The 14,442-nt window shown below is 39.2% G+C and overlaps 3 protein-coding genes across 4 annotated transcripts; 2 read left to right on the top strand and 1 right to left on the bottom strand.

Annotated features, from left to right (window-relative positions):
- Window positions 1–3,515: 3,515 nt before the first annotated feature.
- LOC129792540 (aldo-keto reductase family 1 member B1-like) lies at window positions 3,516–6,007 on the bottom strand. The gene is made up of 3 exons (XM_055831667.1): window positions 5,758–6,007; window positions 4,993–5,682; window positions 3,516–4,575 (listed from the first exon to the last, which is right to left on the bottom strand). Exons 1-3 carry the CDS (start codon window positions 5,887–5,889, stop codon window positions 3,643–3,645), a joined length of 1,755 nt encoding a protein of 584 aa, XP_055687642.1. The 5' UTR covers window positions 5,890–6,007; the 3' UTR covers window positions 3,516–3,642.
- A 209-nt stretch (window positions 6,008–6,216) lies between these two features.
- LOC129792541 (general transcription factor IIE subunit 2) lies at window positions 6,217–7,560 on the top strand. The gene is made up of 5 exons (XM_055831668.1): window positions 6,217–6,418; window positions 6,483–6,584; window positions 6,648–6,810; window positions 6,875–6,984; window positions 7,050–7,560. Exons 1-5 carry the CDS (start codon window positions 6,357–6,359, stop codon window positions 7,483–7,485), a joined length of 873 nt encoding a protein of 290 aa, XP_055687643.1. The 5' UTR covers window positions 6,217–6,356; the 3' UTR covers window positions 7,486–7,560.
- Window positions 7,561–7,646: 86 nt separating this feature from the next.
- On the top strand, window positions 7,647–12,853 carry LOC129792539 (chitooligosaccharidolytic beta-N-acetylglucosaminidase-like). Of its 2 annotated transcripts, XM_055831666.1 has the most exons (4): window positions 7,647–8,033; window positions 8,114–8,201; window positions 10,238–10,745; window positions 11,539–12,853. In XM_055831666.1, exons 2-4 carry the CDS (start codon window positions 8,137–8,139, stop codon window positions 12,739–12,741), a joined length of 1,776 nt encoding a protein of 591 aa, XP_055687641.1. In that variant the 5' UTR covers window positions 7,647–8,033; window positions 8,114–8,136; the 3' UTR covers window positions 12,742–12,853. The 2 variants fall into 2 exon arrangements, with proteins under 2 accessions (XP_055687641.1, XP_055687640.1); XM_055831665.1 differs by lacking the exons at window positions 7,647–8,033; window positions 8,114–8,201 and adding an exon at window positions 10,004–10,160.
- Window positions 12,854–14,442: the final 1,589 nt, after the last annotated feature.

Raw genomic sequence — 14,442 nt, 5'->3', positions numbered from 1 at the left:
TTCTTATTATAACATAGAATTTGATGCATTTCAAATATTTATTAACCCAAAAAAAACATTTTCGAAACTTCTGGAAAAACTTATGTGAGGAACAGCTTTAAAATTCTCTAATGAATGGCTAAATGAGAAGGTGAGAGTACGAAATATAAGGAATTTTTTAAGAAAACGGTTTTTCTTTCAATTTGAGATCGACGTTTCGGATTATATAAGTCCTTCTTCAGATTCTTCAACAATTGAAAAAACGGAAAAAACACGTGAAATTTAAAGATTAAAAAAGAATTTTCGTATTCAGAAAGTATTCTTAATCCAGAAGAATTTTTCAAGCAAAACTATCTGGTTTAGAAAATTTTGAATTTTCCCAAAATTTCACGAAAACTCTCAACTCTGAAGCACAGCTTATAGGTGGATAAAAACTTTTGGTAGGGATGCAGAAGAATTATCTACCTCGAATATGGCGATTTTAGTTGAACGTGTGAGAAGATTGGAATTTTCTATAGGCTCCATTGTAGGTAACAAAGCGTGTGCGCAATTTTCTTTCCAAAATCCCATGTTGGGGGGAAAAATTACCGCGACAAAACTAGAAGGGGCCCAAGGTGAATCACGGCGTCCCCAATTAACTCACCTGCGGCACCTGGGCTACTACACCGAGTGTCCTCTTCCCGAGCTGTTGGTATTTTGCGTCCACACGAAAAGCACTATGCAGTGCAAATGCAACGCGCGCGCTTTCTCTTTGTCCTACTTTTGGCGAGCCACGCTGCTGTGCTGGAGAAATGATGATGAGTTCTTTCACCGCGTCTTCACCTTCTTCTGGGTCTTCGTCTCATCGTGCGCGCAGCACTTGGGCGCCCTCCGCGATTGTTCCGCTTTCGGGGCCCCTCTTGTACTTTTCTCTCTTTCTCCCTCATTTTGTTTTTTATGCATTTTCCAACACCGAATTTGCTCCAAATGGGCATAGCAAAATGAAGTTTTTTTTTTTTTTAAAAGTTCCCCAGCAGTTCATTTAACTTGCTGTATGGAGGAGAGATGCCCAGAGGCGCCAAATTGCTGTTTTATAATTTCCCACCGCAGCACACACCTGAACATTGGACTCCGTGTACTAACATAAAAGTCTTGCAAAACTAGTTAATCGCTACATTGACATGTGGCTAAAGTTACTCGTTTTTATTTTATTTGTAAAATAGAACAAATTCGTTTTCAACGGAATATCATATTCGCGCGTAGTGCAAAAGCTTATGTAGTGTGCATTCGCTTTCAAACATAAAGCGAAGATAAAGCGGCAGAAAAGCAAGATTTTCGCATAGTTTATGCATTTTCAACAATCTACTCTCCTTTCGTGGATGGATTTTTGGTAAAAGATGATCAATAGCACTATAATTTTAAATTTTTTGAATTTTTTCATTGAAAAAGTCAATCATAACGCGTCCAGTTATAAGAGTTGGTGTCCCACAACGTGTAGAAGTTTGTTTATGCGATATAGTGCGATTTGTAAGCAGAATTATTAGGCAAAGTTGATTTTTTTTTGTAAAATTCGGCAATTTGATGGATAAAAATGGTCATATCTCTGGTTCTATAAGACCTACAGAAATTTCTTGACTAGTTTTGGAAAGGTATTGAAACAAACTATAAATTGACATAAATTTCAATAATTTTCAAGGTCACCTCCAGAACACAAAATGGCGGTTTTTTGTTTTACGAAAACAGTTTTTGGCATTTTTTGTCCCGAAGGAATGGTTTTAGAGGTTTCTGATGTTCTAGAAAGTTGTAGAGTTTTACAAAACCTTTAATTTGATACCAATATTAGCAAAATCGGTTAAGCAATGCAGGAGATATGGCTCTCAGAACTTTTCAAATTCAAGAATTTTTAAAATGGCTATATCTTCTAAACGGCGACATAGATTTTCTTCATTTTCGGACTGGTGAAAGATATTAAGTCAGGCTACAATATATCAAAATTTAAAGAAAATCGATGATGGGGATTCGGAGATATTGCCCCTTAAAGTTAGGCAATTTTTGTTTTTGTTTTTAGCGCCTCTTGCGGATGTTTTTGAAACTTGAAATGTTCTAAACAGTTGTAGGGCTTCTCAATACCTTTCATTTGATACCAAGATGGTCAAAATCGGTCAAGCCGTTCTTAAGTTATATCGAAAAAACACTTTTTGCTTTAGGCCGCCATATTTGCTAAACCGCTTGACCGATTTTCAAGTATGAATTGTTAATGAAAACGTCTCACTGAGCTCTACAACATACTAAAATTTCAGATCTCTAGCTGTAAGGGAAGTGGTTGACGGTATTCAAAATGGCGGACGGCGGCCATCTTGGATTTTGAAAATGCGAAAAAATAAAATTTTACACCGATATTTCTATAGAAAACTTCAAACCGGAAGTCTCTATCTGTTACCGTTCTAGAGATATAAGGCAAAGTTTGGACCACCGCACCGGCCGGCAGGCCGGCCGGATCAAAAATTTCAAAAACGTGCTCAATTTCAAAAACGTGATCAAAACGTGCTCATACCAAGTTTAAGCCCGATCTGAGGTGGTCGGTTTTTCCGACGATTACAATATGTACTTGGTGTTGGCCACGAAGTGGAACACCAACTAATTCAATTAAAAGTCTTCTCAATTAACCCTTTCGAGTTCAAACAAAATTGAAACATTTCCAAATTGGAAAAATAATTTAATAAAATTTTTTCAGGGTTATATCAAAACCAGGCGCCTCCATCAATAAATCGTGAAATAAATTGGAGACAGAACTTTTTATTTTTCGTGTTTTAAAGAACATGATTCTAACTTTATTTATTTATGGGCTAGTCCTCCAGTAATTTATGATCCAACTCTGACGCGAAGGGTTAAAAATTCCTGATTGGTACAGTGAACGGAATTCCTCCGCAGGACATTTCTGTGGAGTATTTATGCTAGATTTATTTACGGTTAATGCAACCATATTGTTTGATTTTCGTTTTGAAATCTGTGAACTAGTTTAGTAGACTTTTATTCAGAATTCAAAAGACTTCCGTTTATAGTGAATCTATTGAATGGAGAAGTGTGTAAAAGACGTCCCATCCTGCTAGTAGTTCAACTTTCTCAGGACAAAGTGTGGTTACGCTAGACTTCCGGAAAGGAATATGTACAGTACAACGCTAGCACAGACATATCATAGAGTATAAGGGAAGGCCGATCAAGCAGCAAATGAACTGGATTCTCCGTAAGTTCTCTCCAGTCGTGTCAAAAAACTTAAAAATTTTAAATCTTAATTTTAGTATTTTACGGCCGCGAACTTCATGTCCATAGGGCCAATTTTAAATCTTAAAGACTTTCATTCTTACGGACTTGAGTGAGACGGCAACAGTCAATCCCCTTTATCTGAGTTTCTGATAAAAAATCTCACTCTTAAACTTGATAAATGTCTGGAAAAGATTATCTTTTGTGTTCAAATTACGTAAATTATGATTCAATCAAGTTCTTTTACAATCTTCACGATGAAAATAACGAGATCTTACAAAAATAAAAGAACACTCTTACCACAAAATTACATTTATTTTTTATAAAAACTTTGAACCATTTATACAATTTACATCAATCTTTATTTATTTTTTTTCCATGGATCATCATCATTAGAAATCATCAATTTTCACATTTAAAAAATTATTTTTTGCTTTTCGAACCTTTGGTTCCTTTGGGCCCTTTCGGTGATTTTTTTGCTTTCGATCCTGTAGTCGGTTTTGGTCTTGTAGCTGATTTGGATCTTGTAGTAGCTCTCGATCCTGAAGGTGCTTCTGATACTGTAGCCGCTCTTGATCTTGTAGTCGCTTTTGATCCTGAAGGTGCTTCTGATGTTGTTGCCGCTCTTGATCTTGTAGTCGCTTTTGATCCTGAAGGTGCTTCTGATACTGTAGCCGCTCTTGATCTGGTAGTCGCTTTTGATCCTGAAGGTGCTTCTGATGCTGTAGCCACTTCTGATGCTTTCGCTCCTTTAGTCTTTTCGGCTGCTTTTGATTTTTTGCTTGTTCCTGCCGCTTTGGACGTTCCTGGCGCAGTGGACGGTCCTGCTGCTTTGGACGGTCCTGCTGCTCTGGACGGTCCTGCTGCTCTGGACGGTCCTGCTGCTCTGGACGGTCCTGCTGCTCTGGACGGTCCTGCTGCCGCTTCCATAATTTTCTTCCTTCTTGACGCTCTCGACCTTGTCTTTACGGCCTTCACTTCTGGCTTTTCCGAATCTTCAGACGTGTCCATCGCTTCCTCTTCTTTCTCTGCTTCCGCTTCTTCCTCTGCTTTCGCTTCTTCCTCTGCTTCCGCTTCTTCCTCTGCTTCCGCTTCTTCCTCTTCTTCCGCTTCTTCCTCTTCCTCCGTCTCTTCATCATCTACCATCAATAAATCACGAGCCTCAATTTCCTCTATTCTTAAAAAGTGATATATGTGCCCCTTTGCACAGGCGAACCTCAGAAGACGTCTCGATTCGTTGAATCTATCCATTACGGCAATTTCCGCAGGAGTAAGCCTGAAATTAAAAACATTTATGTTGTCCTGAAGATGCTTCTTTGACACTGATCTGGGAATGGGGCAAGCACCGACGTCGAGCTGAAAATTACAGAATAAAAAAAATAAAATGTTAACGATAGAAATTTAAATTTGAATTTAGTAGAAAAATAGGCCTGGGCGAAATAGGCGAAATGCAAAAATAGCAGCCATTTGTGAAAAAGAAATTCATGTATAATTCTTGTGAGAAAAATAGAGAATTTAGTGAGAAAATTAGCCATAATTTAAGAAATTTTTATGTAAGTTGAAATGTGAATTCTTATAGATTGATTCTTATGCGTAGGACATAGCGAAGCATGTCAAATAACCCGTAAAAGAAGAGTGAAAGAATCGCCCAGGTAAAGTGAGGTTATGCGGGAATAGGTAGTGAAATTAATCGAAGAATTTAAAGAATACAGTCCACTATTTCTGTCAGTAATAATAAGGATCTGCTAAAGTGAAGGTTTTAAGGATACTCACGATATATCTGAGGGCGATTTGAGCCGTTGTCTTTTTGTATTTCCTTGCAATTCTTACAACACGAGCATCATAGAGGTAGCGTGGATCTCTAGTGTTTGGCCGTGGACGCCCAATTGGTGTGAACGCCTGGACGGTGATCTTCTTTCCGGCGCAGTACCTTAGGAGTTCCTTCTGAGTGATCATAGGGTTGAGTTCAATTTGCAAAACTGCCGGTTTGATGGTGCAATTTTCGAGAATTCTGTCAATTTGTTTGGAATTGAAATTGGACAATCCAATACTCCGTACGAGGCCCAATTCGTGGCATTTCTCCATCCCGCGCCATGTCTCAAGGTAATCTATTTCATTGCTATCGAGAATCTTTTCGCCTCCTACGTCTTCCTTGTAGGGAAACATGACGTCTTCGTTGTGGAAGTTGAAACCAATTGGGGAGTGTATGAGGTAGAGATCAAGCTGATCGAGTTGAAGACGCTCCAAACTTCGCTGGCATGATTCTACAACTTCCGTCTCACGGTGCGAGTAGTTCCACACCTTGGAGACAATAAAGAGATCTTCTCGTTTCACAACACCTTCGTTGATCTTTGCCTTGATGGCTTTGCCCAGAGTCACCTCATTCCGGTACATCTCGGCTGTGTCAATTAGGCGATACCCCATGCTAATGGCCCATTTTGTTGCCTGCAGCTGTTCCGGTTGCTGAAAAGGAGACGTTCAGTCACAAACTGGACTCCTACTACCAACAGTTCAAAGGAAAACTTGAGGAAAACTCACAGAGTACGTTCCAAGGCCAAGTGTCGGCATCCACACTCCTTCGGCAATTTCCACTTTGGGGGGCTCCGTGGGGGCATTGATGATTTTTCGGATTTTTGCGCTTTTCTCACTCTTTGCTGGCCTCTTAGACATTTTCAATTTTTTTTTCCTCTGGCTGGATCAACTTTCACAACTTGTCTCTCCTCAGTCTGAAGTACTTTTGATGTTGAGGAGTGCACGAAATTTTATCAGAGTCCCGCTATTTAAAAAAAATTCAATAACTGATAAGAACACTGACCACCTTCGAAGAGATTTCGGATTGGATTCGCCGCGCGGAACTTTTGGCGCCAAATCCGGGAGGGGAAATGTGCAACATAACCTCACAAAAATTCCCTCCAGCAAACTGATCGACATTTTATCGACACTTGATTGACTTGTCGACATATTCGTCAAGTTTTTTGGTAGAAACTTCAGTTTGCTACGTTTTGTTTTCCTTTCTCTCAGCGCAGGGGAATCAATCAAAACTCTTGCGAAAATCGTGAATTTTCATATTTTCCGGAGGTTTTGAAGTGAAAATTTGTAAATAGAACATTGTGGGGTGTTCAAGAAGTTCCTCAAGAATGGATCCAGCACTTCTCCGAGAGCGAGAAGCGTTCAAGAAACGCGCTATCGCGACTCCTACGTAAGATTTTCTTGGCTTTCCCTCTTTGAAATTTCTTCTCTTAAATTGGTTTTTCCATTGCAAGTGTGGAGAAGAAGAGTCGCCCAGAAGGATCATCCCAGCAGAGAGATGAGAGCAAGAAGAAAATCCGTCCACCCAGCAGTGGTCCAAAGCTCGATAGCTCAAAGTAAGTTTTCCGGAAGTGGAATTCAGGGAGATTCCTAATGAATTTTCTTTTGGCGTTTTTCAGCTACAAAACAATGACAGGAAGTTCTCAGTATCGCTTCGGGGTACTGGCAAAGATCGTGAAGCATATGCGGACACGTCATCAGGATGGGGATGATCATCCACTGACAATGGAAGAGATTCTCGATGAGACAAATCAACTTGATATCGGTTCGGGGGTGAAGAATGTAAGTCCGGAAGTTATTTAAGAAGCATTTAAGGAAATTTTTTTGATTGTTTTCCTCGTTTAAGTGGCTCCAAACTGAGGCTTTGATGAATAATCCCAAAATTGACGTGATCGATGGGAATAGATTTGCCTTCAAGCCAGTCTATCGGATCCGGGATGGGAAGAGTTTGCTAAAGTAGGTTGAAGAGAGATAAAACACTCCCGGAATGGAATGATGATGGAAGATTTATCTCTTTCCAGATTACTGAAGCAGCATGATTTGAAGGGATTAGGTGGGGTACTACTGGAGGATGTTCAAGAATCTCTGCCACACTGTGAGAAAGCCCTGAAGAATCGTGCCAGTGAGATTGTCTACATAACACGGCCAATTGATAAGAAGAAAATTCTCTTCTACAACGACAAAACGGCCAACTTTGTCGTTGATGAGGAATTCCAGAAGTTCTGGCGAGCTGTCACGGTGGATGCAATGGATGATGGGAAGATTGATGAGTACCTGGAGAAGCAGGGAATACGCTCAATGCAGGATCATGGGATTAAGAAGCCCGTCCTGCCAAAGCGGAAAAAGCCCCCGAATAAGAAGAGGCAATTCAAGAAGCCGCGCGATAATGAGCATCTTGCGGATGTTCTGGAAACCTACGAGGATAACACGCTAACACAGAAGGGGGCTACTGCGTAGGTGCCAAAGCAGGTTTCACCAGAAATTCCTCTCAAATCCCATAAAAAGAATAAAATTTGATAATGGCCAATTGAAGCGGTTGAGTTATTGCAATGGTTGCAGTCGCCACTAAATCAGCTGACGCTACAGTACCTCCCCCGAAATATGTAGTACACCAACGTTTCCTTCTTAATTCAACTAATTTTTATTCTCCAAGGAAATATTTCTCTTTCTCCACAATCTCAGGAAATTCTCAAAGAGATTTCCCAGAGAAAATTTTCTCAACATCACAAATACTGACTTCAGTGTTTAAAAAAACTGGAATGCGACACAATTTACGGGCAGTGTCTGTGATGTAATCGGTTCTTTGGCATTGTGGCAACAAAAACAAGTTTTTCCTCCCAAAAGTCGCTGCCGAGGGAAGCAAAAGAGAGGCAAAGACGCGAACAGCAGACGTGGGCAGGAGATCATCTCACCTCTTTGACTCCCCATTGCGTTCTGAAGCCGCTATAAAATGCAGACAGGGCATCGCTGACGCTTCAGTCGCAGCCAGTCTTTGTCCCTGAAAGGTAATCTTCCCAAACTTTCTTCCCCCAAACATTCCTGCGTGATTTCCTAACGTGTTTTGCACACATAACATTTCTTCCAGCCTTGAATCTCTCGGAGAAAAACATGAGAGGACTGATTGGATTAGCTGTTGGGATAATCTGTGCAGTAGGGGCAATCCGGGCAGACAGGTGAGTAACACTTTTCATCCAATTTACCCCTAAATTCTGGAGTTTTTCCCCTATTGGTGGGATTTTCTAAAGTCAGGAAGAGGGTCCACGTCCAATAGCATTGCTAAAAATTCAAAAAATTCCATTTTGGAGTAAAAAACCGCAGTTATTTTCCTCGGCGGCAATGGTAGCTGCCGCAGGTTAATTTTTTCTCGGCTTAGGTCTCCAACTGCAAATATTTGAATTTTAAATTTCCGTTAAGAGTTATAGGGACCAACAGGGCAGGTTGGAAAATTCAGGGCAACCAGGAACATTCCTCAAATTGAAGCTTAATCAGAAATAATTTTTAAAATTCGAGTCCCATTCGAAAATTCATACCGAGAGGTATTTATCTGAAAATATTCAGTTTTATGGAAAATTCCGAAGATTCATTCATACAATTAATTTCCGATTAAATCCCTATTTCAGTCACAAAGCAAACTTATAATTTTTTTTTAATGAAAAATATCTTCGAGAAATGATCGAAATTTGGAAAGTTTTCCTTAATTTTTTTTATTAATCCGTTTACTGAAATGACTGAAATCGTCCCAGCCGCATCGAAAATGTTTCAATACAATATGTGAAACATTTGTAAAATGTGAAACATCAACTTTTTTATATTTCTTGTAAAAGGACGCTCTCGTAATGTCTGACGTTTCGGAAATATTTTTAATTTTAAATGTGATTCTGTCTTTAAAACTTTTATTTATCCATTTCTTTTGAATTATAATTCTTGACTAAAGAAATGTGTGGAAAGTTTGGGAGTCAACCAAGAGTATTTAAGTTTTACGATTTATGTTTCTTGAAATTAAGGTTATTTCAAGATTGTTCAATAAATGAAAGAAAATTAATCAGATTGTTACAAACTCGATTCATAAATTTTCTTTATTTCTTGAAGACTATTTCCACTAATTTTTATCAAAATTGATCAAATACTTTTTTTTTGCAATAAATGATAGTGTGAGTCAAGATCGTTTGGAAAACAAGATGGCGTCACTTTGCAAAATGTTAAAATGAATTAATTTTCAATTTCTACTGAATGTAAATCGATGTTTTTGAAGATTTTTTTTTATTATGGACTGTTATTTAATATAGAGAAACGGAATAAGCAAACACTTTTAATGAAAAAACAACAAAAAATACTTTTAAAAAATCCCCTACTTACAATCATAAATGCGACAAATGTCAGAAATGGGTTAAGCGCGTCATTTTGCTATTTATGATGCACATCGTGCATTATTGCTTTACACAAAATACGTGTTTTGCTTTAAAATTGATGAGTCCAAAAATTAAAAGAAAATAAATCTATCGGAATCACACAGAAAAAAATTTTAAAAAAAAATCAAAAGTTTTACAAAATTGTTCTATTTTAGGCTTTTTGACGCCATCTTGGTCGCCATTTTTAAAATAATTTTTTAATTTTTTTATGATTAGGAACAGAATTTAAAACAAAGTCTCTAAAAAAATCTGTTTTGCTTTAAATAAAAACTTGACAGACACCTCTAATTAATTATTGTTTGTTCCTCATTTAGCACTTCTTCACGTCTTATTTGCAAAGACGGTTAATAACCCATCAATATGCCGACTACGAATTCTTCTTCACTTGTGAATTGGTGATCTCTCCCCCTGTTCCCTGGCATAGATAATTGAATTTATTTACACGATTAAGTCAATCATAAAACCATAAAAAGAGATAATTCGTACCCCTATTACGCTTCGTCTTCAATCGCTATCGATTGAGGAATTAACAGGTTGACTTTGAAATCCAATTTGTTTTTCAGTTGTAATTTTAGAGCTTCAGTGAATTGACGGAAAAACAATGTTTTTTACAAAACCAGGCTTCAAAGAGAAAGTTTTCTTTGCATCCGTTTGTGTCCTTGTTGGGGCCGCCATTACGGCATCGGCCATTTTTATTTCCAAGAGCGTCCGTCAAATTCAACGGTTTTTTTAAAACATTTTTATGGTTTTTTTTGGTGAAAAGGGGTTAAACTGACGTGATTTTCTTTCCTACATTTCAGCCCTAAATGGGGATATGAATGCATCCAGGGAAGATGCAAAAAGGTTGAATCCCTCAATCGAGATGACGTCGTGAGTTTGGGCGTCTGTCGACTCTTCTGTGGCGAAGACATCGGAACGCTGTGGCCAAAACCAACGGGAACAGTGAGAGTTGGCAACACCTTGGCTCACATTGACATTGATGGGATCCTCTTCAAGCTGCCAGACTACAAGAGCCAACAGACTTACTGGGAGCAAACGCAGCAGCGCTTCTTTGATCAAATTAAAGCGAAAGTGGTGAAAAATCACGTTCTCCGGCACGGTGGGAAGAAAGTTATGGTGGACATTGCTGTTGACCGTGAAGACTTAACATTTGACTTTAACACCGATGAGAGCTACAAAGTTGACGTAAAGGAGGAAGATGGCAATGTGGGTGTGAAGATAACGGCCCCAACGTACTACGGAGCTCGCCATGGGGTGGAAACTCTTGCACAGCTCATTGTCTACGATAATATTCGTACGGAATTGCAGGTTAGCGTCCTTTTTTATTCCTTAAAGCTTCAACAGATGGACGAGAAAGGAGGCTATTCAGGTATATATGGGATTGCCCTGCTTGGAGTTAGCAATTTTGACCCGAATTATCTTTTACTAGAGTATCTAAAAACGAATAAGAAGTTGCCAAAAACGTTAAAGATCCCTCCTTAAAATATTTCAAAACAATTGCGTCATTGTTTCATAGCGATAAACTCATCGAATATTGACGCAAATGTTTTGAAACATCGAACATCCCTTAAAATGTTTCAAAAACTATCGCATTAATTGCTTCAAAGCGACAAACTCATCGAAAATGCTTAAAAATCTTCACGTTAATGTTTCATAGCGAAAACCTTAAAGAGGAAACATTGACGCGAATGTTTCAAAACATTTAAACGTACAAAATTGACAATGACAGCCCATATTTTTCCATTTTAGGTGTAATTTTTGCCTGCTTTTGTGTTATGTGATCTTATTCGAAAATATGGTGTTTCTTTGACGATTTCTCATTCTTAAAAGTAATTTGAATCAAAGTTGTTTCCTCAAGCATACACCCATATATGCCTGAATAACCTCCTTTCTCGTTTATTTCGGTGAGACTTTCGTGCTCCATCGTTCGATCCGAAATGTTCCGAAGTTCATTTTAAGAATCTATTTTGAACTTCGGATTACTTCGGATCGGACGATGGAGCACGAAAATTTCATCGAACTGCAAGAGATGCTTTTCGTCCATTTTTGAAGCCATATTGCTTTTTACTTGAAATTATAAAATAAATTCTATATTTTGCAGATCCCCTCAAGTGTAAACATTGAGGATGCTCCGGTATTTAAGCATCGAGGAATATCTCTCGATACCTCAAGGAATTACTTCTCCGTGGATGCCATTAAGAAGACAATTGATGCCTTGGCCATGGTGAAGCTGAATACCTTCCACTGGCACATTACGGACTCCCACAGCTTCCCGGTTATCATTAAGTCTCATCCCGATCTGGCAGACTACGGTGCCTATACTCCTGAGCAGATTTACACGGCGGACGATGTTCGGGATGTTGTTCGCTATGCCAGAATTCGTGGGGTCCGTGTGATTCCGGAATTTGATGCTCCAGCGCATGTTGGTGAGGGATGGCAGAAGAAGGGGATGACGGTGTGCTTCAATGCACAGCCGTGGAGTAGGTATTGCGTGGAGCCACCGTGTGGGCAGTTTGATCCATCAAAGGATGCCCTCTATGGGGTCCTGGAGGATATCTACCGGGAATTCAATGAGATGTTTGAGGAGCCATTTGTCTTCCACATGGGTGGAGATGAGGTGTCGGTTTCGTGTTGGAATTCAAGCACAGAGCTTCAGCAGTGGATGCTACAGCGTGGCTGGCAACTGGAGGAATCGGACTTTATGCGCCTCTGGGGCTACTTCCAGGACAACGCCCTGCAGCGATGGGACAAAGTGGCGCGGGCAAAAGTTCCAATTATCCTGTGGACAAGTCGCTTAACGGATGTCCCGTATGTGGATGACTACTTGGACAAGGATCGGTATATTATACAAATTTGGACAAAGGGTGATGATCCGAAGATTGAGGATCTCCTCAATCGTGGCTTTAACCTCATTTTCTCCAACTACGATGCCCTGTACTTTGATTGCGGCTTCCAGGGGTGGGTGAGTGATGGGCACAACTGGTGCTCTCCCTACATTGGCTGGCAGAAGGTCTACGACAACAGCCTCAGCTCCTTGGCGGGAAGTAAAGTTAAGCAGGTCCTTGGCGCAGAAGCTGCCCTCTGGTCTGAGCAGGCTGACGACAGTGCACTCGATTCCCGGTTCTGGCCACGTGCCAGTGCCCTGGCAGAACGCCTCTGGACAGACCCAACGGATACGTGGCGGGACGCAGAGTCGCGCATGTTGATTCACAGGGAGCGTCTTGTGGAGAATGGCGTAGCGGCGGATTCGCTACAGCCCCAGTGGTGCCTCCAAAATGAAGGGGATTGTCCCAATGTCTTGTAATTCCGTCCAATCTCTCTCGCTCTCCAAGATAATCTTCCTGGTGCTTCTTTTTTTGTAATTTTCAAATCAAATTAAATGCCTTTTTGACTCAATAAAAGACTTTGAATGCTAATAGGATTTTACTTTATTTTGTTGTAGATCTTTTAAGCTCTTCTTTAGGTCAGGAAGTAGACTGTGTGATGAATAAGCGTTCAGATATGGAAGCTCTGATCGTCATCCAGATTAGAACTGATCCTGTAATAGGGAGTTGTATAAAAAAGAATCAGAACAAGAGGGAAAATTATTTTGGAGGTAAGAAAAGGAATTTTTTGAAAGGGAAGTTAAAGAATTAAGAAAAATCTTGGGTGGAAATCTGTATACAAAAGACCCAAAAACCTTATCCGGGCAATCAAGATTTATATTAAAACGTAATTTTTGCGTTATTCGGCGATTTTCTTCTCAATTTCCTTTTCTTTTTCTATTTTTTTCTCATAATTTTGCGAATTCTGTATTTTTTGCATACGCTGTGCAACGGAAAAAATTTAAATTTGAAATAAAGAGCCCAAAAATAGTTCATGAAGTTTGCTTCACATCGGCGATGTGGAGTACGTGGAACTTCAGTTAGCCAACTGATTCCACAGAAATGGAGCGCGTTTGAAAACGCGAAGTGAAAATCGCGAATTTTCACGCTTTTCCGCGGCTTCTTCGAGTAAAATAAGTTGTGCATCGCTTAGAAAAATGTGTAGTGTTGTGATCTTGCGTGAAATTCTAAGAGTTTCCGTGTGAAAAATGGTGGAAAATGAGACAAGAAATGTTTTCCAAGTCCAAGAATTTGAGTGTGAAGAGAATTCTTTTTCGTGTCGTGCGTAAATTGAGCGAGAAAAAGGACTTTTTGGTCCTTTTCAGCAACAGCAGGGTGCAGAATTATCATCAGAGGAACTCCTGGATGCTTCAAATATCCTGGACATGGCCAGCAAGTGAAAGGAATGTACGCCAGAAGTGCCCATGGGGGGAATTTTCAACGCCGTCTTAGCTCCAAGATGTCGTCATCGGGATTCGTGAAGCAGACGCTCTGGCCTTGAGGACAAGAAAATAGGCAAAAAATATCAAGAAGAGACTGCAAGGGATGACTGATTTGCTCTTCGGTCCTGGACAAAGACAATGCGGTAAGTTTTCAATAAAAATCTTAATTTTTTAATGAAATTCTTCAGTTTGTCAGTTGGGAAAAAAGATGAAGAAAAATTTCGAAAAAATTAACCCTCCTGTTGCCATGAGGGGGTACGGGTAGGTGCAGCGGGTGATCGACATCAATATTATATTTTTTGCTATTGTGAATTTCTCTGATGTGTTCATAATCAATCTTCTGTAAATAAATTCTTTAGTTTTATGAGAATATTTTATTGAAAGAATTTTAGCAATTAACCCTTTCATGTCAATTGGATCACAAGCTAACCCATACATGAAAAATTTAATTTTTATGAATTTAATTATTTTTTCATATAAACCGCGTGTTATGTATTATGCGGACCCGAAAGGGTTAATTTTTAATTTTATTATTACTTTCTCTACTTCTCAGGATTGGCAACATTACCCAAAAAAAAAACATTTTTATGCACATTTTGATGCTTTTCTTACATTTAATTTAAGATTTATAAATAATACGGTACGATATTGTATAAAAAGTACCTGAATAAAATAAATCTAATAATTAATAATAATTAA

Source organism: Lutzomyia longipalpis, chromosome 3 (genome assembly GCF_024334085.1).
Source record: "Lutzomyia longipalpis isolate SR_M1_2022 chromosome 3, ASM2433408v1".
NCBI classification, from domain to species: domain Eukaryota; kingdom Metazoa; phylum Arthropoda; class Insecta; order Diptera; family Psychodidae; genus Lutzomyia; species Lutzomyia longipalpis.
This window is presented reverse-complemented; position numbering and strand designations above follow the sequence as displayed.

What these genes read in the sequence shown, in the direction of transcription:
- LOC129792540 (XM_055831667.1), bottom strand. Translation starts at nt 5,889, where the DNA reads ATGTCTAAGAGGCCAGCAAAGAGTGAGAAAAGCGCAAAAATCCGAAAA. An exon ending in TTGGCCTTGGAACGTACTCT is followed by an intron (nt 5,683 to 5,757) that starts GTGAGTTTTCCT and finishes TCTCCTTTTCAG; the next exon opens with CAACCGGAACAGCTGCAGGC. An exon ending in AAATCGCCCTCAGATATATC is followed by an intron (nt 4,576 to 4,992) that starts GTGAGTATCCTT and finishes TGTAATTTTCAG; the next exon opens with CTCGACGTCGGTGCTTGCCC.
- LOC129792541 (XM_055831668.1), top strand. Translation starts at nt 6,357, where the DNA reads ATGGATCCAGCACTTCTCCGAGAGCGAGAAGCGTTCAAGAAACGCGCT. An exon ending in TCGGTTCGGGGGTGAAGAAT is followed by an intron (nt 6,811 to 6,874) that starts GTAAGTCCGGAA and finishes TCCTCGTTTAAG; the next exon opens with TGGCTCCAAACTGAGGCTTT. An exon ending in GATGGGAAGAGTTTGCTAAA is followed by an intron (nt 6,985 to 7,049) that starts GTAGGTTGAAGA and finishes ATCTCTTTCCAG; the next exon opens with ATTACTGAAGCAGCATGATT.
- LOC129792539 (XM_055831665.1), top strand. Translation starts at nt 10,039, where the DNA reads ATGTTTTTTACAAAACCAGGCTTCAAAGAGAAAGTTTTCTTTGCATCC. An exon ending in AGCGTCCGTCAAATTCAACG is followed by an intron (nt 10,161 to 10,237) that starts GTTTTTTTAAAA and finishes CCTACATTTCAG; the next exon opens with CCCTAAATGGGGATATGAAT. An exon ending in ATATTCGTACGGAATTGCAG is followed by an intron (nt 10,746 to 11,538) that starts GTTAGCGTCCTT and finishes TATATTTTGCAG; the next exon opens with ATCCCCTCAAGTGTAAACAT.